The sequence below is a fragment of the Eleutherodactylus coqui genome, chromosome 6 (genome assembly GCF_035609145.1).
Source record: "Eleutherodactylus coqui strain aEleCoq1 chromosome 6, aEleCoq1.hap1, whole genome shotgun sequence".
NCBI lineage: Eukaryota > Metazoa > Chordata > Amphibia > Anura > Eleutherodactylidae > Eleutherodactylus > Eleutherodactylus coqui.
Genome location: NC_089842.1, coordinates 189,185,297 through 189,207,967, shown reverse-complemented (window position 1 = coordinate 189,207,967; position 22,671 = coordinate 189,185,297). Strand labels below are relative to the sequence as shown.

The 22,671-nt window shown below is 44.4% G+C and overlaps 1 protein-coding gene across 1 annotated transcript; it reads right to left on the bottom strand.

Moving 5' to 3' along the window:
* Positions 1-1,623: 1,623 nt before the first annotated feature.
* SLC39A9 (solute carrier family 39 member 9) lies at positions 1,624-22,202 on the bottom strand. The gene is made up of 8 exons (XM_066608494.1): positions 22,048-22,202; positions 17,059-17,181; positions 14,899-15,007; positions 10,993-11,175; positions 10,849-10,917; positions 10,621-10,706; positions 7,482-7,616; positions 1,624-4,681 (listed from the first exon to the last, which is right to left on the bottom strand). The coding sequence occupies exons 2-8, from the start codon at positions 17,152-17,154 to the stop codon at positions 4,451-4,453; spliced, it is 909 nt and encodes a 302-aa protein (XP_066464591.1). The 5' UTR covers positions 17,155-17,181; positions 22,048-22,202; the 3' UTR covers positions 1,624-4,450.
* Positions 22,203-22,671: the final 469 nt, after the last annotated feature.

Here is a 22,671-nt window from a genome sequence, read left to right as displayed (position 1 = left end):
CAAGTTGCAGTAATTGAGCCGAGAGTGGATGAGGGCAACAGTGAGTTTTTAGTGTGCCCACAGTGAGAAAAGGGCGTATTCTTGTGATGTTGTGGAGGTGCAGGTGACACGTTCGAGTCAAAGACTGGATATAGGGGGTAAAGGAGAGATCAGAGTTAAATATAACCCCCAGACACCGGGCACACTGCCTGGGAGTTATGGTGGTGCCACACACTGAGATGGAGATGTCAGGATGAGGTCAGTTAGTAGAGAGTGGAAACACCAGTAGGGCAGTTTTAGAGAGGTTTAGTTTTAGGTAGAGTAAGGACATAGCGTTAGAAACAGCAGATAGACAGTCGGTGATGTTTTGGAGGAAAGGTGCAGAGATGTCACAGGAAGAGGTATATAGCTGGGTGTCGTCAGTGTAGAGGTGGTATTGGAGGCCAAATCTCCTGATGGTTTGCCCAATTGGGGCTGTGTAGATGGAGAAAAGGAGGGCACCAAGGACTGATCTTTGGGGGACTCCAACAGCAAGGGTAAGAGGGGGGGGGGGGGGGGGGGGAAGGGGAGAACCAGCAAAGGAGACACTGAATAAGCAGTCAGATAGGTAGAAAGAGAACCAGGAGAGAGCAGTGTCCTTTAAGGCCAATGCAGCGAAGCATAGCAAGGAGTTTGTGTTCAACAGTTTAAAATGCTGCAGAGGTCGAGGAAGATCAGTCACCCCTTGATTTGGCTGTCAGGAGGTTGTTTGACCTTTGTAAGGGCAGTTTCTGTCGAGAGTAGGGGGCAGAGGCCGTACTGTAGGGCATCAAGAAGAGAGTTTTCTGATAGATAGCTTATAAGGCGGGAGTAACCCAGGCATTCTAGTAGTTTGGAGATGAAAAGGAGATTTGAGATGGGTCGATAGTTAGCGGCATCAGTTGAGTCAAGAGTCAGTTTCTTTAGCAGTGGGGATATGAGAGCATGTTTAAAAAAGAGGAGAGAAAAATGGCAGAAGTCAAGGAGATGTTGTATATAGTGGTCAGATGGGAGATGACCACCAGGGAGAGGGACCAGAGGTGGTGCGAGGGAAGAGGGTCGCTAGCACAGGTGGTGGGGCAAGCAGAGGGAAGCAATCTGGAGACTTCTTCCTCTGTCGTTGGTATGAGTACAGAGAGTGAGCAGAAGCTAGATGCAGTGCTGATGAGACTATGGTCAGGGCTAGTTTGGGATTGGGAGGTTATTTCCTGCTGGATGACGTTAATTTTCTTTTTGAAGTAAGCAGACAGATCTTCAGCACTGAGATCCGTCATGGGGGCTGCAGTTTAGGGCTGAGAAGGGAGTGAAAAGTATCAAAGAGTCATGAGATAGTGAGGAAACAAGATAGGTGAAGTAGACTTGTTTGGCGTGGTAGAGGGCGAGGTTGTAGGTTCTGAGCATGAATTTGAAGTGGAGAAAGTCCGCAAACGTTTGGGACTTTCTCCACAGCCGTTCAGCACATCTAGAGCACCGCCAAATGAAGTGCGTTTGAGGCGTGAGCCATGGTTGCCGTGGTCTGCACCGGATGGCTTGGGTCATAATTGTATAATTCAGAATACATATAAGTATACAGTATTTATAATGGTGTTTAAAAGCAGAGTCTACCTTAAAGGAATTAGAGACAGGCATACGTTTATTTCGATGATTTAACATTTAATCAAGTAAAATACATTATACATAAAATGTATAGTTAAAAATCAATGTACTATTCACAATTAAATTGAAAAAAAAAAAAACAAGGCAATAAATGTTGGAATGATTTCATGTACATAAAAAAAATTGAACTTCTAGCTAGAAATAGCCAGGAACTCTAAACCAAGGGAGATTTTCAAGCTTTCAAAGCGCATTTGCCCTTCTGGAGTACAGCTCACAAGAGTTCACTTCCTTCCTCAGGGTTCGAGTGGCAAGCACTGGATACAGCCAGTCGATATTGCACATTAGCAAGTCAATAAAATCCAGAGCGATAATAAACAGGCAGAAAGCATTCAAGGATTTTTGAGGAATTCACACTCTTCTGTCATTTTCCAAATTTCTGTCTGCATCCTGCTTCGGATGAGGTAAAACATATGCGATGAAGATAAACCAAGGTAAAAACACATCACAGGACACTGCTTCTACACATGAACAGTTACTACATTGTTATATTGAAAACCAATGTTATGGAAAATAAGGGAAAACCATTCTACCTGGAACCTGTTTGAATGGATGAAAAGACACAAAAAACTAAACAAACAGCCCCCACATGTAGTAAATGTTGAAACCACTGAGCCATAAAGTACAAACGATTACCACCGCTGATTAAAAGTAGACTGCAGAAAACTGGTTCACCGGCCCGCACCACGTTTATGGTTTCATGTCGGCCATTCTCCATGCACACAACAGACAAGCTGTAATCCTGTACAAATGCTACATGTTGTTGGCTGTATAGCAAAAAGAAGGATCATTGCTTCATGAATATACGCAGTATTTTTTCATTGCAAGGGCAACTCGATCTCCAGTTGAGAAAGCCTTGGGAGTACAGACGTCTGCAAGAGAAGTTTAAAGGGCGCTTTCACACAGGTGGAATTAGCACGCAGGACGGACCGCATGCCAAGGTAGATTCCACACCAAAATCTGATGGGCTACCTGTAGATTTTGATGTAGAATTGAAAATGGCTTAAGTTAGACTTGCTGATTTTAGTGTGGAATTCTGTAGCGGCAGAATAAGCTGTCAGTTTTGGTGCATATTGGGCCTAATTGTAGAATGTGTGAAAGCATTCTAACAGTAGCCATTACAGGACAAGCATGAAGAGCACACAACTGCAAAACTTTAAAAAGTTGATAAAATTGCCCCCCTCCCCGGTTATTCCCTACACGCAAAATGGATACTGAATTTGGGCAGGACAGACAATACTCACCCAAAAACACTGAGAAGTCATTAACGAATACTTCATGTAAAACACTGCCGACAGGAGCAATGAAGGGACACCTTTTTGTACCAAGCTAACCTTCTGTGTAACAGTGATAGTGGAGGTTGGGGATAGAACATGCGACTACTCTTATGCATTTTTCAATCTATTTAGCGTTTAACATGATTGAATTAGGGTGGTTTCACATCTATGGCAGGGATTCCGCTTTCCTGCAGGCTTTTGGATGGAAGAAGTAGTGCTGCGTGCAGCGCTTTTTTTCCCGGCATTCTCAGCCAGATCCGCAACAGAACCTCCAACTGGCGGTGCCAACGCATATATAAAACCGGTTCGCTAAAGTTTAAAGAGAACGGGTCAGCTCTTCTGAATACAGTTAGCAAATATTTGTATTCTCCATAAGAACAATTCTACAGCAACTTTTCTTACAACTACATTGTTATGTTATTCTTGGTTATCTCTCCTGAAAATATATGACCAAATTGAAAACTGATGTCTCCATTTCCACTGTCACAGACGCTGTCCACTCCGCGCTGACAGTGTCACTCAGTGTATGGACACTTGCTATTGAAACGTTAAACTGTTTATTCCTCCTGGAAATGTATTTAATAATACATTTCTGGGAGGAATAAAACAGAGGAACAGCACAACGCAGCATTCTAAGGGGAAAAAAAAGCGCACCAACATTATTATTTCATGGGTAATGCAATTATTACTGAAACAACATTTTGCCTGGTCCCCACTGACTAATCACCTATCTCTACAAAACTGCTTTACCAAACATGTATAAATGGCCCTTTTACACGGTCTAACAGTCGTTTAAACAACTGCATGAGCGCCGATGTCACCACTAAGATCGTCAACGCTCGTGCAGAGCGTTTACACTGAAAGACATATGGCGGGCTTCTCGCTCAGCGCTTCACCTTCTATGAGAGCAATTACATAAACAGTGAGCAATTTTTTTTTGCATGATGGATTTACATGAATAAACCTTTTAAACTAGAAGTGGAAGTGCGCTGCAGCTACTTGCCAGACAGTCTTGAAATTTCAAGATCACAGTAGAACATATCATAGATAAAGCCCTGGTAAATGGCATTAAGCATGCTGGTAAATGCATGCCACAGGCAGCTGCTGCATAGCGCTCATAGCTTCCCTGTAAGGAAAATAATTCTGAGGATGTTCCTCAAGTGATCCTCAAATCAGACAATGAGCAGAATGTTCTGTAGTCGAAAGAAAAATTCAAAGAAGTTTAAAAAAAACAAACAGAAAAAAAAAAAAGAATCCATAGTTTATCCAATTTCTTGATGTCACCACTCTAAATGTCCCTGAATGCACAGTATCCCGAACATGAAACACATGACATGTATATACAGGGTGAAAGTCTGTGGTCACCGAACTGTAAAGACAATAAAAACCACCCCAGCAGGATATTCCAATTCCATTAAAGTCATTTTCAACTACACAATAATTCACTTTAAACACACATCGGTCTTAAGAGCGTCCTCACGTTTGTCCAGTGTAATTAGTTTAGGAATACACAGACTCGGACTTCAGTGTTGATGTCCTATAGATAAGACCAGAGGTATTAAACATCCCACTACTAAGGCAAGTACTTCCATGCGACTCAGTCCTTTAGCAGCACCTGACTCTGGCTTGTGGCTGTGTCCCATTCCACCGACTTCTGGAAGTACATGGACTGTGGCTACATAGAGGAAAGTCCCGGCAGAGAAGAGCATGGCAACACCTGTGGCATTCACCTCGGAGAGTGCCTCTTTACTGCTCTGTGAAGAGAACACAAATGGACATTATTATACGGGCTACTGGATGACATAACTTACACTGTCATTATGTATTTGAGGTGGAAATATAACAATTTTAGAAATCTGTTGCTGAAATGGATATGACTCCATGTTCTATCTTACGTGTAGCCATTTTGTTAGCCTCTACCCATCTTCTGTGTCTCTTTTCACTGTATTGACTTGTCCTTTCTCTGGAAGATTTATAGATATTAAATATTTTTTTAATAAACCTTAAGTGAATCACTAAGGCCCCCTGCACACGGGCAGAAATTCTGCGGCGGGATTTCCGCCAGTGCCCGTTGCCATAGGATTGCATTATATAATGCAATCCTATGCAGACAGCCGCGATTTGACCGCGTGAAAACTCGCGCAGTAAACAAATTGCGGCATGTCCCATTTCTGTGCGAGCCTCGCACGCCAGCCGGCACATCACAGTGCAGACTAAAAGATGCCAGATGGGTCAGTATAAGCTCAATACTGTGGCATGGGTCGTATTCCGCTGCGAGAATTCTCACACCGGGATCCGACTTGGCTGTGTGCAGGAGGCCTAAGGCTTTTGTTCCAGAAGATAGCTATATGGCCTTTAGACTGGCCGGCGGATCAAACTGACATGTTCCTATATGTTCCTAAACATTCTTTCTAAACAAACTTATTGTTTAGATTTATTGTTCCAAGACGTTGATCATGTATGGTCCACTCTGCGCCTACGTGCGTTTGATTGGCATTTTATATGTTAAATCCCTTACCTTGTATATATTTTGTTTATATTTCTTTGACCAATTGTAACAAATCAATTACAATAAATCAAATCTATTATAATTTAACATGTGGCCCTATAAAACCGTTTGTTTGTAATTGAACATTACTTTGGATCACATCCTCTGCTGTGTGATTTAATGTTAGTCTCCTTAACTCAGCTCATCTCTAAGAATTTGGACCCTAATAGCATATCGTATAGCAAATATTGGTTTGCACTAACAGATCTGTGATGTCACTTTTAGCTGAGTGGCTGAGAAAGAGTAATGAAATTCAATTATATGGTGTGTCTCTAAACTAAGGAAACATCCTTATAAAATAAAATGGCTTTGTGGATGATTATCCAATTTTAGACAGAAGCTGCGGAGGAGGAGATAAACCCGTTAGGCCATGACACCAGTATGAAGGCCATTTTGACTGTCGCCAACTTGGATTCAACTTCTCTTTTCCCAATGGGAAGGTAAGTGTGTAACAGGAATTTCACCAGGAAAACAAAGGTGTGCTTCATGTTGACATAACATTATTCGTTCTCTTGTTAAACAATGATTTTTTAGTCAGTACAGGCAGTGCGATTGCAGAACGTGTTGAGTTCATCCTCATTTCCCACAGGAACAAAGCACAAGTGTCACTGCAGAAGATCTCAACCAACACCACCCAAACAAGCCTCCCATTACCCGTACTACAGCTGGTAAACTTCTTGCCAGATTCTGTGCTGTTGACAATAAACTGAAAGCTGGTCGACCAATAACTGCTATGGATGTAGCAAAACAATCGCTGCTCTGGCATCATTCATCAAGAACCCACAATGCAGCACTCATCATCTGTCCTAGGAATGAGGGGTTAGCCATGCCTCAATTCAGCAAGCATTGCCCACTCATAAATGGCATCCTTACAAAATTCAGATGTTGCAACATGGATGACCCAGACTGTTGGATAGAATGGGTAACACAGCAAGTTCGGATAAACTCGTTTCCCGATCAGGTGCTTTTCAGTGATGACGCACATTTAGAAAGCAATTTGCCAGCTGCACTATGGGTAAGGTGAGGTCTGTCTGGGTTGCACTGGTTATCACTTACCGTGTTACAGCACCACTAAACATCCCTCCTGGGAAAGCAGAAAAAAAATTAAAAGCGCTGTACACTCAAAGATGGATCCGGACACATGGATCCATGTACACAAAGTTTCAAATGCAAAAGTGTAGAGTGAGCAGCAGAGGTGCAAAAATGAGTAATACTCACAAAGAGTTCTTCTTATAAAGTCCTTTATTCTTATCCATACATTCACTGCATAGCAACGTTTCAACTACTGCCAGCAGTCTTAGTCATATGCTTGACAAAGACTGCTGACGGCAGTTGAAGCGTTGCTATGCAGTGGCTGCATGGATAAGAATAAAGGACTTTATAAGAAGAACTCTTTGTGAGTATTACTCATTTTTGCACCTCTGCTGCTCACTCTACAATTCTGCATTTCTGTTGCATTGGTTGAAATCTCCTGCAATGAAACATGCTTTGTTATCGTGAAAAATGAGGACAGTCTCATTCTGCTTGGGTTAAACTTTATCAATCACATTGCCTGTATAGAATTATCAAAAAAAAAAATCACTGTTTTAACAAGGTAACAAATAATGTCATGCTGACATGAAGAACACCGTTCTTTTTTCTGATGGAATTCTCTACCAATCTGATGTGTCATACACCAACCTTCCCATTGGAAAAACTGAAGTTGAATCCAAGATGTTGGCAATTAAAATGGCTTTTATAAACACATTAGGCCATGCTGGTGACATGACCTAATGGGTTCATCTCTTCTTCCACAGCTTGTGTCTAAAATTGGATCATCATACACCAGTTTTCATTTTATTTGGGCGTTTCCATACTTTTAGACACCCTGTACACTGAATGTATGTATTTTTCTCTCTCTTAAGCATGTTAGAACAAATGCATATTATTTGGCATAATGTCCAACATAATTTGGTCATTGACCTATGTGTGTATAACAGGCAACACTTATTTTCTAGTTGGCTTACCTTACTTAATCCCAAGTATGTCAACATTGATAGTACAGGAGCTGCAAGTGCAAATACAAGCAAATGTTTTCTGATGCGATTACGCTCCAAACCTGCATGCATAAGGAAAGAAACCAAACCAAACGCAGCTGGAGCCTATTAAAAAAAAAGGTTAAAAATGAATTGCCAAATATATAAGATAGTTATTTTTCTGTGTTGTTGCAGCAATAGCTGACTACAGTACTGTATCCTCCAAGACACCAAAGTTTGCTTCATATGGTTCCCATCTGAATACGTGAAATCAGTACTCAAACACCATCTTATGACCAAACATGGACGTAATCCCAACCCAAAAGCATCATAGACCCATATAATGGAAGCCAAGAAAGGAGAAAAATTAAAAGGGCTAATAAAGCTTAATCGCCATATAATTGAAAAAGTATTCATCTTTCTAACATACCCTATGTTTCAATTCCTCACTATCATCACTATATTAGTTTGCTGTCAGTGAATGAGCACAAGCAAAGTCTGGAAACCACACATACCTAGTCTTGCTCTCAGCTGAGAAGTGGATAGAACCATGTACAGTCCAACAATGCTCTGTGAGCTGCTGCACAAGTCACTCTGCTAGTTTGTTACAATATATCAGTATCAGTCGGCAGTTCAGACTGTCTAGCCTCACAGAGCATTGTCTAGACTGGATACAATTGTATCTACTTCTAATCTGAAAAGTAAGCCCTTCACAGACTAGATTCTTTAAAATGATTATTCTTTATTGAAAAGTATCTAAAAACACACACACAAGAGCTAGACCAAATGGGATAGGGGTAAAAAATGCCCCCAAACCCCATGAAAAACACACAAAAACAGACTCAGACACAAATAAGAACTAGGAGACACCGCTCTCCAGTAAAGTCCAATCAAGGGCTAAAGATGGTGATACGAGAAGAGGACCCAATGCACATCCGTATCCCTAGTGTTAGGGTCAGGTGTAATAGATAAGGAGCAGAGGGTCTCAATAGAAGTGCATTGGGGTTAATTATTGTTGACAAATGAGCATCACTACAGGTTTGGGGGCATTTTTACCCCTATCCCATTTGGTCTAGGCTTTGTGTGTATGTTTTTAGATACTTTTCAATAAAGATTAATCATTTTAAAGAGTCTAGTCTGTAAAGAGCTTCGAATATTTCTAGACTTTCTGCACGCTGTGAATTCTAATCTGAAAGTAAAGATGCATTTACACACACAGATGATCGCTCAAAATTCGCCAGAAACTGACAGTTTTGAGCAATCATTTTGCATAGGGACTAATGGGCTAATCAGCCCTTTAGTACTTCATTGCACGTATTTAGAGAACAGCGGGTGGTCTGTTCTCTAAATATATCGCTATTGTTCTCCAGCGGGACAGTGGCTGTTAACAGCTGTTAAAGAATGTTATCAGTGCTGCCCGCGGAGAACACAGTGTGCGGTCCATCTTATCGGACCTGAAGTCAGCGATGGACGAAAAGTGCACAATAGGCGCACATTTACACACAACGAGGATCGCTCAAAAGCTATCCTTTGTGTGTAAAAGGGCCTCAAGACTAAGTATGTACTAGTTTTCAGACACTGCATGTAAACAACAATGTTCTCTTTCACTAACTGCAAACTAATATTCTGAAAATGGTAAGAGATTGAAATACAAGGTATATAAAGAATTTGTAGAACCCCAAAAAAGCCAGCTTTACTTAAAGAGCAGCCTCAAACCTGAGACAGTGCAGCAACATGTATCTGACAAAACTAAAAATGTGATTTTTTTTTTTTTCAGAAGCCATAATCCTATTCTTACATGTTACCAGTAATTATATTGTAAACGTTCACATTTCAGGGGCAGAGCCATCACCTTTGAGCACATAAACAGTTATGGGGCTCAAAGGTGAGGAAACGGGAAGTCCAGGGAGGTATCTTTCATACTCACTGGTGTCCCCGTTCCTGTGCTGTGCCCCAGCGAAACTTGACTTTTTTTATGCATGCACATCCCATTCATCTTTGTGCAGAAAGAATCAAGCTGCTTTCACACGGGGACATAGCGCTGGAACAGGACGCCCAGCAAGTATGAAAGCTAACTCCCTGGACTCCCTGTTCCCAAAACTTAGCTGTTGGGGCTCAAAGGTGTTGACTGTGTCTTTAAATTACAATCACTAAGTAATGTCTGTGGGCTTCCATTTTCATTTGGCCATTTTTTTTAGAAACATCTGTCTGAAAAGGCTTAGGGAAACCAACTTTGCCATCACTACATCATTCACAGAGGGCATGACTAAGATTTTCAAAAGTTCAGAATAGTAAATTTACATGCAGTAATAGAAGAATGGGTTCATATTACCAAACAAGTCAAAGTTAAAGGGGTTGTCTCGCGAAAGCAAGTGGGGTTAAGCACTTCTGTATGGCCATATTAATGCACTTTGTAATATACATCGTGCATTAAATATGAGCCATACAGAAGTTATTCACTTACCTTCCCTGCGCGCTGGCGTCCCCGTCTCCATGGCTCCGTCTAACTTCAGCGTCTAATCGCCCGATTAGACGCGCTTGCGCAGAAGGGTCTTCTGCCTTCGGGTCTGTCCGGCAGCAGCGGCGTTCTGGCTCCGCCCCCTTGTACGCGTCATCGCGTAGCTCCGCCCCGTCACGTGTGCCGATTACAGCCTCCTGATTGGCTGGAATCGGCAGACGTGACAGGGGGGAGCTACGCGATGACGCGTAGAAGGGGGCGAAGCCAGAACGCCGCTGCTGCCGGACAGACCCGAAGGCAGAAGACCCTTCTGCGCAAGCGCGTCTAATCGGGCGATTAGACGCTGAAGTTAGACGGAGCCATGGAAACGGGGACGCCAGCGCAGGGAAGGTAAGTGAATAACTTCTGTATGGCTCATATTTAATGCACGATGTATATTACAAAGTGCATTAATATGGCCATACAGAAGTGCTTAACCCCACTTGCTTTCGCGAGACAACCCCTTTAAGAGCCTAGATAAGATGGGTGTCGAGGTCTTCAGAAAGCTACGCTTAGTGTTGCAATAAAACTGTCTGTACAGCCATGGGGTGCCAAGCAGACATTGAAGTAGTTGTTTAAGAAAATTGAAAAACACGATACATGACAACGATGAGTTTTAGGGTGAAAACTTACCTTATGCAGCATGATGGCCACAAATACAATAAGCTGCACACTGGTTTGTGATGTGGATGCTGCAGCCCCTAGAGCAACTCCATCAGCTGAAAAAAAAAGGGTAAAAATTATTATTTATATATTATAGATGTGTGCGTGTGTGTGTATATATATGTATAATATTACACACACACACACACACACACACCAAAGTATCAATTTTACGTATAGCTCTATATCATGCTTTACCTGCAGCGTGCACTACAAGTCCCAGAGTGGTGGTGATCTTAGAACTGGCCGCTCTAGCTGCCTCTGGGTCTAAGAAAGAAAGTAAATCTGTCAAATGCTCAGAGACAGAACTGCTGTACCCATACTCATGTCATCAACACTCACCTTCTGTAGCGTGTACATGAGAGCTGCCGATCTGATCCACCAGCAACATGAAGACAAAGCCCAGTACTAGGGAGACCCCAATGTAAGCGTGAAGTTTAGAATGGTCGTGCTCGTGGACTGTGGAGACCTCTGGGCCGGTCTCTGCTTCCTTTACTTTCTGGTTTTCTAGTTCATGGTGTTTTGCTAAAAAAATAGAACGTATTAATCTTCATATTAATGTGCATAAATGGAGTTAGAAAGCTTCAGAAAAACTATGAATCTATGGATCACTGCGGCAGCGGTACCACCGCTTATTGTGAACACAAGTTGAGCGGACTAATTAGCTGATACATTATCATTACAAATATACTAGGAATCCGGAATTCCAAATAAGGGTTAAGCAGTGGGTCTAAAGGCAGCACAAAATACACACAGCAGCCCGCCTCTTCGTTCACAGACGTCTCCCCTTGTATCTTTACCACCAGTTTGCACAGCGTCGTCCCTCTCAGTCAGCTGCCAATATAGACTTGGAACACGATTAATAAGTATCTGTACCAAGTCTATGGACAAAACTTTATATTTACTAGAAATTGGACACACTTTACAGAAAGATAGCACTACGTTTAGCGAGGATCTAAGCCTTATACAAGACTATGGAGTTATAGACTAAGGAACATGTGTTACCAGAAGGCACTTTAACAGAACTTCTATGGAGAGTTGCTAAACTGAACTGCACTATCCAATGACCAGACTTCATTAAAGACCCATCTACTACCTTTTATTTTTAAAAAGTTGTAAAAAATTTTTCCAAATACATATTTTTTTTAAAGCAGCATAGTTAGGGCTCATGCCCACAAGTGTGATTTCACCGCGTATTAAGCACGCGATGTACGCCTGTGTAGTATGCGGTGCATGGAGTCAATGAAAGTACAATGATTTGCATTGAGCCCTTCACGTTAGCGTATATACATTGCGTGCAACTACGTGCGTGAAAAAGATCGCAGCATTCTCTTTTTCACCCGATATTACGCTTGTACAGTCCTATTATCTATGGGTAGCGTATTGAACTTAGTACATTGCCTATGAGCGGCGTTGCATACACAACTACGCTATGAGAGAGCGGGAAATTAAAAAACAAAAACTGTGTGCCTGAGATACGCTTTCATGTGCAATGCACTATTACTGCCATACGTGGTGATAAAACAGTAAAATGGTGCATCACGCAGTGTGTTACGCATACGCCCGTGGGCACGAGCCTGTAGCATCTCATTAATGTGCAAACTGTATGCAAATTAGGCAACTCCATCAGAAGAGTTGCCACCAGTGAGCCTAAAGGCCCATTTAGACCCAACGATTCTCACCCAAAATTCATTCAAAGACGTCTTCTGAACGAGAATCGTTGGGTCTAAATGCACAGACATCGTTCAGTTTTTGCGCACAAGTCGTTCCTCGCTCAATTCTAGTTTTCTTGAATTGAGCAATGAACTCTTATCAGCGGTGCAGGCTGTTATCACAGTCAGCAGCGCTGATAAGATTCTTTCAGCTCGCGTCCTGCTAGTAGTTCACAGCGGGACACCGACTGTAATTGCAGAGAACAATACAGCCGTTCAGTGTAAATAGGGTCTTACTGGAAATTTTCAGCGTGCCTGTGCCCTGACATCAGCACAATCTCTGCTGCTTACAAGACATTCCCGACACGTGGTTGTGCGGCAGCCTCTGTGCAAACACTGTACAGCTGCAGGCAGGGAGTGCTCGCTTGTTATCCATCTCAAGCCCGATAAAAGTGGTGTGCGGTTATTAGGCAGTACAGGCTGTGCACTGTTCTTATGGCCCTTTTACACGGGACAATTATCATTTAGAATCATCCCATGTAAATGCATACAGCAACTGAATGAGAATTAATCAGTCATTCAATTACTGCATTCAGAAAACTGAATGAAGTGCCATTTAGTGTAAACAGCAGTCGTTCACTGAACGTGGGCAGGGGGAGAGCGCTCCATTCCAGCAGCACTATGAACAATGCAGACTATGCTCGTTCCTAAGTAACAGCATGACGGGCAGCTCGTCCCATCTAAAAGAACCATTAGTTATACAGGGGGCCAGTGCTACTCCAGAGCCATGATTAGTGGCTACACTCCTGTATACTACGTGGTTTTGAATTGTGTGGCTAGATCAGGTGAAGCATGTTTATCACCTATACAAGCCATACAGCTGGAGACCCAAGACCAGTGCACAACCCGTGTCTCTAGTAATCACACACTGCTTTCATCTATAACAAGCACACTGCACACTACTGAGCGAAGTTGCCGCCACTACCTTTAGAAACGGATGCCATTCAAGGTAAAGACACACTGAGTGGCAATGAAGCGAGTCATCACGCACCCGCTCAAATTTTTACATTTATTAAGTGGTCACAAGACTTTGCTGTAAAACAGTTGTTTTATCTGCAAAACCGTGTGGGCACTACGATTAGGTAATGCCTTGCAAATGAAATAGCCGTCACTCTGTGAACCTGTACCATAAAACTGTATTCAGATGGTGTGGCTGTGGTGCGTTTTTGCTGTGGTTGCAGTTTTCACTCGCAACAGCACCAAAAACAGCAGTAAATTATGGTAAAAATCACAAGCAGTTTTTCTGATGCAATTTTGACCGCATCTCCACTGCACCGCCTGTAGTCTTAGGCTGCGGTCCTGCAGAAAACTCACGGAATAAACGCAGTGGGACTGCATGGAAATTCCACAAAACGTCCGCGGCAGAAAGGCAGCTTAAACACCCGCACTGTCTGCCGCAAAGTTTGAAGTGGCTTCGTCGCCTGTATTCCACTGCAGCCATTACTCCCTATAGAGAGGAGAGAGCCCGCAGCAGAAACGGCGATAAAATTGACATGCCGTGGCTTTGAATTCCACGTGGCATGTCAGTTTCATGGTGGCTTAGACGCAACGAACTGTCCAGAGCATGTGAACGTGATTTTTGCAAATCTCGTCCACTTTGCTACTTAGGCTCGGGTTTAAGATTGCTGGCAGAATTTCTGTGTTGTGGCAACACCTGGTGGTCTATGCCAGAATCAACCATACGGTACCTAAGAACTGATTAATAATGATCTTTATTTGTATAGCGCCAACTTATTCCGCAGCGCTATTCACTGCTAGCCATGCTATACTCAACACATCGGCTGATGGGGTACTAATGCTGGCCATGAAAATGCCTACCCAAGGAAAAAAGCTCTGGGGATGATGATAGCTGCTGCGACATTACTGCTGGCCATGCCAGGGTCTACTAGTGGTACCTCCAAAACAAATAAGTAAGCTGGGTTTCTTAGTGCAAAAAATTTTGTTCCTTTATTATTTTCTTCTGTTACATAGTGGGACAGACAGATAAAACCACTAGAAAGGCCATTTTTCATCCGAAAGGCATATAGCGGTTTTATCTGTGTGTCCTATCGCTATGATTCTTCGCTCGTGGACAGGAGGTTGCGCTTTCCATAGCAACGCTATGGAAAGTGTGCACTGCATTACCCGTGGCCGGATTATCGCTGCGAGTAACGTAATGCACAAACACCCGTGGACAGGAGCCCTAAGATGCTGGCCTTAACTAAGGCAGAATATTTAGGGTACAGATCGGTAATAAAGCAAGTCTAGGAAGCAGACTGATTCTTTTCAGTATTCAGGCAATAAGAGCTTTCATAGACATCAAGAGAAAAGAACCAAAAAGTGGAGCAAAGCAAGAAGTTTCTACGCACATTATCTGCATGTGTTTGTTCAGCCCACCACGATGCAAAACCACTTGTTTTAGCACTGGTCGGGGTGCAATGCGGCTATATATATGACACTGTGGACCAAGACAGATGTACACATCTCTACACAGAACTTCATTCCTGCATCTAGTTCTACTTCAGGCTTTCTTGCTACTGTATTCTCTATCACTAACCTTCTAGTGCTTCTTCATAGAGAGCATGGACACCTTCTGGTACAATGACCGCTAATGCAGTGCCACAAAGGAGACCTGCACCCAATACTGTCACCAGCTTTAAACGCTCCTAAAAATCAAAATGACATAATATGAGACAAAAGAAAATAAGATAATATGAGGCAATAGAAAACAGGATATTACACGCTATCAAAATTTCAACATTACATGCAAAAAAAATAAAAAATTGTATACAAATGTAGCTAAAATGTGTATAATCATAATAATCCATGAAAATTAAAGGCGGTTTCCCACTAATGACATTTATCTCCTAGATAAGGGATAAATGTCTGATCACTGGGACCCCCAGCGATCCTGAGATCTGTGCACCTCAAATCCTCCCTGAAAATGGAGCAATGCACGTGTGACCACCGGTCCCATTCACTTCTATGGGATGGAAGATTAATAAGTGCATTGACTTCCCTCTGTCCCACAGAAGTAAACGAATCAATAGTCACACATATACTACCACTCCATTCTCATGTGGGATTTGGGGCGTACAGATCTTGGGATCACTAGAGGCCCCAGAAATCAGACATTTATCCCCTTATCCTGTGAATAGGAGGTGTGTGTCATTAGTGGGAAACCTCCCTTTAGAGTTTAAAAATACAATTTTTTTTTATTCAACAAGAAATGTTCTTCAATCCATAATGGCCAAAAGACAATGTAAACCATGCAATCTATTAAACCGGTTCCATTTGTTCAGAAGATGCTAAATCTTAAGATTAGGAGATGATTTGCACTTGTTTCATAATTAAAGACCTCAGATCCTGCCTCTATACAAGTGATGTAGAGTATTATCCCACAAGACTGCTTTAGAGAAGCATAGTATATCATGAGCAATGCAGGTAAGACTACTGTGGCTCACTGCCCAGTGAGATACATAGAGCACAGTGTCATTTGGTAGGCGGCTACAAGGCAATATAAGCCACGTAGGAGCTTGGCATAACTGAGCTATGCTGCAGAGGAAGAACGACCCCGAACACAACACGAGCTACTCTACCCCTACACAGGTATACATAGCAGGGAGCATGTTAGTCAAACATGTGTAGGATTTCCCTTCATGACTTCATTTTCCACAATTATGACTTGAAGTCACTTTATTATATGACATAAAGAGCAGTAAAATCAAGCTTAGCCAACACCTTTTGTACTTGTTCCAAGCACTTCCTCAGGTGCCGCTGTAGCTGTCACTCAGAGTAGGGGGGATGGGTTGTGAAGTACAACCCATCCGCAGGGACCATGGAGAGGCAAGGTAGATGCATACTTACATCTAGGCCTCCTGCAGTACAACAGAGCTGTCATGTGTTATTAAAACCCCATCCTCTGCTGACTTGTCACAGTCTACACAGCCAAGCTAATGACTAGTGGGCTTCAGAAAACGTCAGCCTATCCTATGTGCTCTAGTGGCCACTGGAAGTTTTGAAGACTATAATATCTATCCATCTATTTTTTCAGATTAAAAAAAGTTCAGCAAAAACTAAAAAGTTTTAATAAAAACCTAATTAGCATGACATTTTTTGACGCCAGTGTCTTTAAGGCATCATGCACACAGGTGGATTTGAATTGCGGAATCCGCAATCAGCACCCACGTGGGAGATCCCCTGTTCAAATCACCCATAGAAAAGCATAGAACATCCTCAGCTCCACGCCCACATGCAGATTTCATTTGCGGATTTCACTAGTGGAAAATAAATCGCAGCATGCTCCATTTTAGCGCGAATTTCATGCGGACGGGCTCAAGGATCTCTATGGAAGCATTCGATACGCAATTACATTGTGGATGCATTGCAGATTTGTAGGCGGATACTTCTTAGGTTGCTTGGAGACCAGACAGGGAGGTAGGGGAAAGCACCATTGGGCCTGGAGATGATCCGCTGTGCATCCGCGAGGAAAAACCATTAAATCTGCGATCTCCCGCAAGCATTTAAACTTAATTTACACAATGACTCGCAGGTCATCCGCGGCAGAAATCCGCATGTGATGTGTGCATGAGGCCTAAATGCAAGTACTTTTTATCTGTCCTATCAAGCATGAAATAGCTTGTGCAGTGATGCATAATCTTCACCAAGAACGCACACAGAAGAGTCGATAACCTTCACAGAATGGCATAATCCATACCTCGGAGAAGTTAACTGCCAGCGGGATTATTCCGGACACATAACAGCCCACCAGCATGGCCAGTGACAGCAGGCTGATAGAGCTGAAGTCATCCATGACTGCTAGAAGGATTCAGGCTCCACTCTGTAATACAATATAGCAGAAAGGGTTATAGGAGGGTTTCTCTCCTATATCCTACAATGCAGGATATAGGAGAGAAATACTTCACCGTTCCTAACACGGGGGCATCTGACTGCAGGATGTGGTCACCACAACACATGTCCATATGGCCGGGGTGACGGAGTCCCATTTTCAGTCAGCGTGCAGACCTCAGCAGCGGGTACCAGGAAGTGGGCGATTATAAAAAAAATACAGCAGCTGCCTCCCTGTCACCTCACCGCCCCCACCTAGTTTATGGTGCTTTAGGCAGGTGAACAGTTCCCTTTAAGCTCACTTTCTTCAGTGACATTTTACACATAAACTTATCTTAACCGCAAACGAATCTGATGTGCAAGTAAAGAGCAAGAGCCTTACTAACGGCTGTCGGCAGCCAGAAGCCGTCAAGATAAAGGTTATGTGGAAACAGGAAAATAAGAATCTAGACAAGCTGCACTGAAGGGCTTTATGAATTATAATGTATGCTCACACATACAGCTGAGCAGACTGTATATAGAGTCATGGGGAAAGATTCTGTCTAACTCGTATTTTATACATTTCGGCTGGGCTCACACGGCCACAAACGGAACCCACCTCTGGAGGGCTGCCGATGATTCCAGCTGTCACCCCAGCCGTGACACTGCGTACGGTCGCATATGATGGAAAAATTATACTACGCATGACCACAGGCGGCCATGCATAACACACCTTTTTGGGGGTTTAGATTTCCCATGCTGTCGCTTAGCGATGATGCGGATACCCACAGCCCATACGCAATGTAATTGTATATGGGCTGCAGATACACCCACGACCATAGAGAATAACGGGCTCTAGTTTGAGGATAGATACAGTAAAACAGAACGTGTTGCATTTTATTTTTCACTCGCGGATTGTGCAATTCTGACACAAATATAATCGAAACTGCGTAATTCAATGCACTTTATTAAGCCACATATTACCACGGATCCCGTAATGCAAATCCGGTCGTGCGAGACCGGCCTTATATCCCTGCACATTCTAAACTGAACAGTCCAGTGGGCAGTCCTACCAGTAATTGACAGTTGCGAATGACTGTATTTACCAGGGTAGCTGTCAATCACTGATAGGACCGCCCATTTGACTAAGGCCTCATGTCCACGGGATAATTGTTATTTAAAATCTGCAGCGTTTTTCCCGCACGCGGATCCGCGCCCCATAGGGATGCATGGGACACCTGAGGGGTAGTTAAATACCTGCGGATGTCATTTTCCCTTCAGGCGTGGATTGCGTGTGCGGGAAAAAAAAACGCGACATGCTCCATTTTAGTGCGGGTCTCCCGCAGGCTTCTATTGAAGCCTATGGAAGCCGTCTGGATCCGCGGAACACCCGTACCTGAATTAAAATTTACCTCTCCGGACGCTGCGGATCTTCCCTCCGTCGCGGCCGGATCTTCTTTGTTCGGTCCGGCGGATGTGCCCGGCGCATGCACACGGCACGCTGCCGATGTGTCGAGCACATCCGCCGGGCCGAAGAAAGAAGTTCCGGCCACGACGGAGGGAAGATCCGCAGCATCCGGACAGGTGAGTTTAATCTTACTTTCAGCCTCATGTCCCCGGGAAAGGAGGGACCCCCTGCGGGATTCTGAATGGAGAATCTGTGGCGGGCCTGATTTTCCCCGTGGACATGAGGCCTAAGTTATACTAAAGCTTTCCCCATAAAACTATATACAATCTGCTCAGCTGCTCCCGCTCCATAAAATCATGCCTACAGTTTGGACAGCATGTTCATGCTGACAGATTCCCTTTAAAGGGGTTCTGTCAGGAAAAAAAAAATTTCATATTCACCTGTACCTTACGGTCACCGGGAAGCTGCTGCTCTTCTTTCCCTCCGGCAGCTGTCCGATCGCAGGGCAGAGGCTGGCAAAGTTCCAGCTTCCGCCCCCTGCCGCCCGGGTCAGTGGTCGACACGTCACACAAGTCTCTATCCTCTGCCATCCTCGGATAGTCGACAGCGAGTGTGCATGTGTTCCCCTTCCCGGCATGCTTGCGCACTCGCCGTGGACTCTCCGAGGACGGCAGAAGATAAACACGGCTAGTTCTACGAGAGCGCGCAGGAGCCAACCCCTCACGCCTCAGGCAAACAGCGGAGGGTAGAACAACGGGATTAAGTGAGTTAGCTTTGGTTTTTTTTACTCTACAGGGATGCAGCGCAGGATGCGGGCGAGTATACATTTTTTTATTTTACTGACAGAACCCCTTTAAGTCCGCATGCATGCAGCAGAGCCAGATTCTACATGCAGAATCCGTCCCTGGCAGCAGCGGCGTCTTAGCTTTATTGATCATCTGTACTGCGGATGGTCCACACGGCCCGCCATCAGACATGCACAGTACAGATTTTTTTTTTAAATTACGGCTTTTCCCGCGGAATCCACGGCCCGGCCGCAATGTCAATTGCAGATGGGCTGCGGATCAGACAGCTTCCATTGACTTCAAAAGAAACCATCCATGCGGACACCAAAGGAAAATGAGCATGCTGTGATTTTTCATCCGTGAGAAGAAACCGCAATTGGTTTCCGCACGTGTACATGAAGAATTACTTTTGCATTGCATGTTATCGGCGGTACTTGCTGAGGAATCCGGAGTCGGTCAACCCGCTCCGGACTCCGCAGTTCCAATCTGTGTACATTCACTCTAAGGCCCAATGTCCACCGGTGGATTTGATTTGCGGAATTCGCAGGAATCACCCGAGCGGAAGATCCGCAATTCAAAGTGCCCATAGGGAAGCATAAGCATGGGCAACTGAATTTAAGCATACGGATTTGATTTGCGGACCGTTTGGTGTGGAAAACAAATCGCAGCATGCTCCACTTCAGTGCGGACGGGCTCAATAGAAGTCAATGGGAGCGGACGATCCGCAGGGCATCCGCAAATACAATTGCGGATGCATTGCGTATTTGAAGGTTAAACATCAATTAGGGAGGTGGGGTTGCGGATTTTTATTTCCCGTGTGGATGTTCCGCAGGGCAACCGTGTACATCCGCATGAAAAACCATTACATCCACGATCTCCCACAAGAAGTTTCCGCAGGTCTCCAGCTGTGGAAATCCGAATGCAGAATCTGATCCGCCCATGGACATGAGGCCTAAGGCTGCAGAACTTTTCCTTTTTTTTTGGTTTCAATTTTTAAAAAATCTTAACATTATTTTTCCCTTAACATCGGTCTGAGGGCTTCGATTTTTGCAGGACAAGCTGTATTTTGCAATGGTACTATTTAATATACCATAAAATGTACACACTGCGCCAAAGACGTTACTTGGTGGGTCAGTAGGATTACGACAATAACAAATTTTGTTTTGCTGTATTATTTTTAAAGTATTAAATCTTTTGAAAAAAAATTCTTCTGCCATCCTCTGACTACAATTTATCATCTTTCCGTCGATAGGATTGTGAGAGGACTCTTTCTGTGGGATGTCCTGTCGTTTCTATTGATATCATTTGGAAGTACATAAAAGGTTTTTGTTTTAAATCTAGCTGACGTTCACCATGCAGGATAAATGATGCGTCATTCTGGTAGATTGACCTTTTACGGACACGACGATACCAAATCTGCTTTGCTTGTTTTTTTCTTTAGACGTCCTTTGATAATGGATACAGGAAAAGAGAGATTTAAAAAAAAAACCAACTTTTAGTATCCCTTTTTCTAATTATAAAGAAAAACCGTTATTTTTCACCGATTTTCACTTTTTTTTTTTAGTACCCATAGTGGACTTGAACTCTGTCCACCCTGCATCTGCACAGGTCACATTAAATTCAGTGCAATACCAACCGAGCTGCAATGCACCATGGACAGAGCCGTCTGCTTCTAGCACACTGACAACTAGCCGGCAAACAGCTGACGGATGTGAACCCCGAACCGATGACGACCACCGATTAACTATTGAGGATAGATCAACCACCATTACAGGGGTTTTCCAAGTAAATACTATTGATGACCCATTCTCAGGACAGGCCATCGTTAGCGGATCAGTGAATGTGAACAAGCCAGCTGAAATCAACGTGGTGCTTACAAGGGGTGCCCAATCAGTTGGGGTCCTGAGCTGCAGACCCCGGCTGTTCAGCCATTGATGAACTCTAAGGAAAGGCCATTATTAGTACTTGTCTGGAAAATGCCTTTAAAAGATACGTTCACCATGAAGCGGAAATGCTGCAAGTGGCACCACCTGACCATGTGCTCACAGGACACCGCCGGGTGAAGGGCTGCGAGGCAAGGGGGGGCAGTGTGACCACTGCAATGTTGCCGGTGGGTTCGGTGTGCGATTCCCTATGTGTAATCCGTGGGTGCCCGCGGACATCAGACCTTACTGAAGTGATAGGAGGCAGTTATGTGAGACAACCATCTCGCATCCGCAGGGTCATCGCACGTTGTCGAGAGCGATATTGGTTGACTTTTATGGCCTGATGTCACGCTCGGCTGGCCGTGTGCAGGAAGCCCAAGTCCTGGAAACCCCTTTATGGCCCCACACACCGGCTCTATAGCAGACCACCAGGAGTGCGCAGGGACAGAAAGACCATTGCAGGTCTCCCCCCATACTCCTGGAAAGCTGCACTTTACACCATTGTCGGTGCGGGCAGTGTGTGAGAATAGAACGAAGAGGACCCAGGATTGGCGAGTCTGGAAGAGCTGGATGGTGCCCCCTACAGGTGCCACAATGGTGGTCAGTGGATGTTGTAGACAGCGAGGGGGGACATATTACTGCAGGGTGAAGCCCCTAATAGTGACCCACCCAGCCCCCCGAGCTGTCCGTAAGCCGGTCCTATGTAATGGCCCCAGCACACCGACCACATACAAGGTGGGGAGGGAGCACAGCGCTCTCACCCGTATAATGCCGGCTGTTCAACAAGACGTCCCGCGGTGTATCTGTGGCGACAATCCCGGCACACCTCTCTCACAGCTGCGGACCGCAGGCCTCAGCAGGTAACACATCCACAGGCCGCCATCTTGCTACCTCAGGGCCTCTAGCTGCCATGGTGTCACTACACAGACTACTTCCGGGTCACACGGCCGCTGACGTCATCCGTTGTAATGCGTGGAGTCCGTGCGCATATTACCCCATTCAGCCGGATTTCTCCGGCGCGGCCGATGCAGCCAATCAGCTGGCTGGAATCAGCACCACGCGACTCAGCGGCGTGCCCGCGCATTGCCGTGCACGATGAGCTGTGCCCGCGTGTCACGTGAGCTGTGACGTCACCGAGCCTTGAATTTGCCCGCGGATTCTGATCACTATTCATCTACAGAGGAAGCTGATGGTTGGACGCCTTTTTCCCAATTTACAAGATGGGAGAGTAAGATTTGTGCGCTACGTGTGGTGAGTAGCCACCTGAGATTTGTGTGCTGTGCGCTACGTGTGGAGATGCGGCCACCTGAGATTTGTGCGCTACGTGTGTAGACGCGGTCACCTGAGATTAGTGCGCTGTGCGCTACGTGTGGAGACGCGGTCAC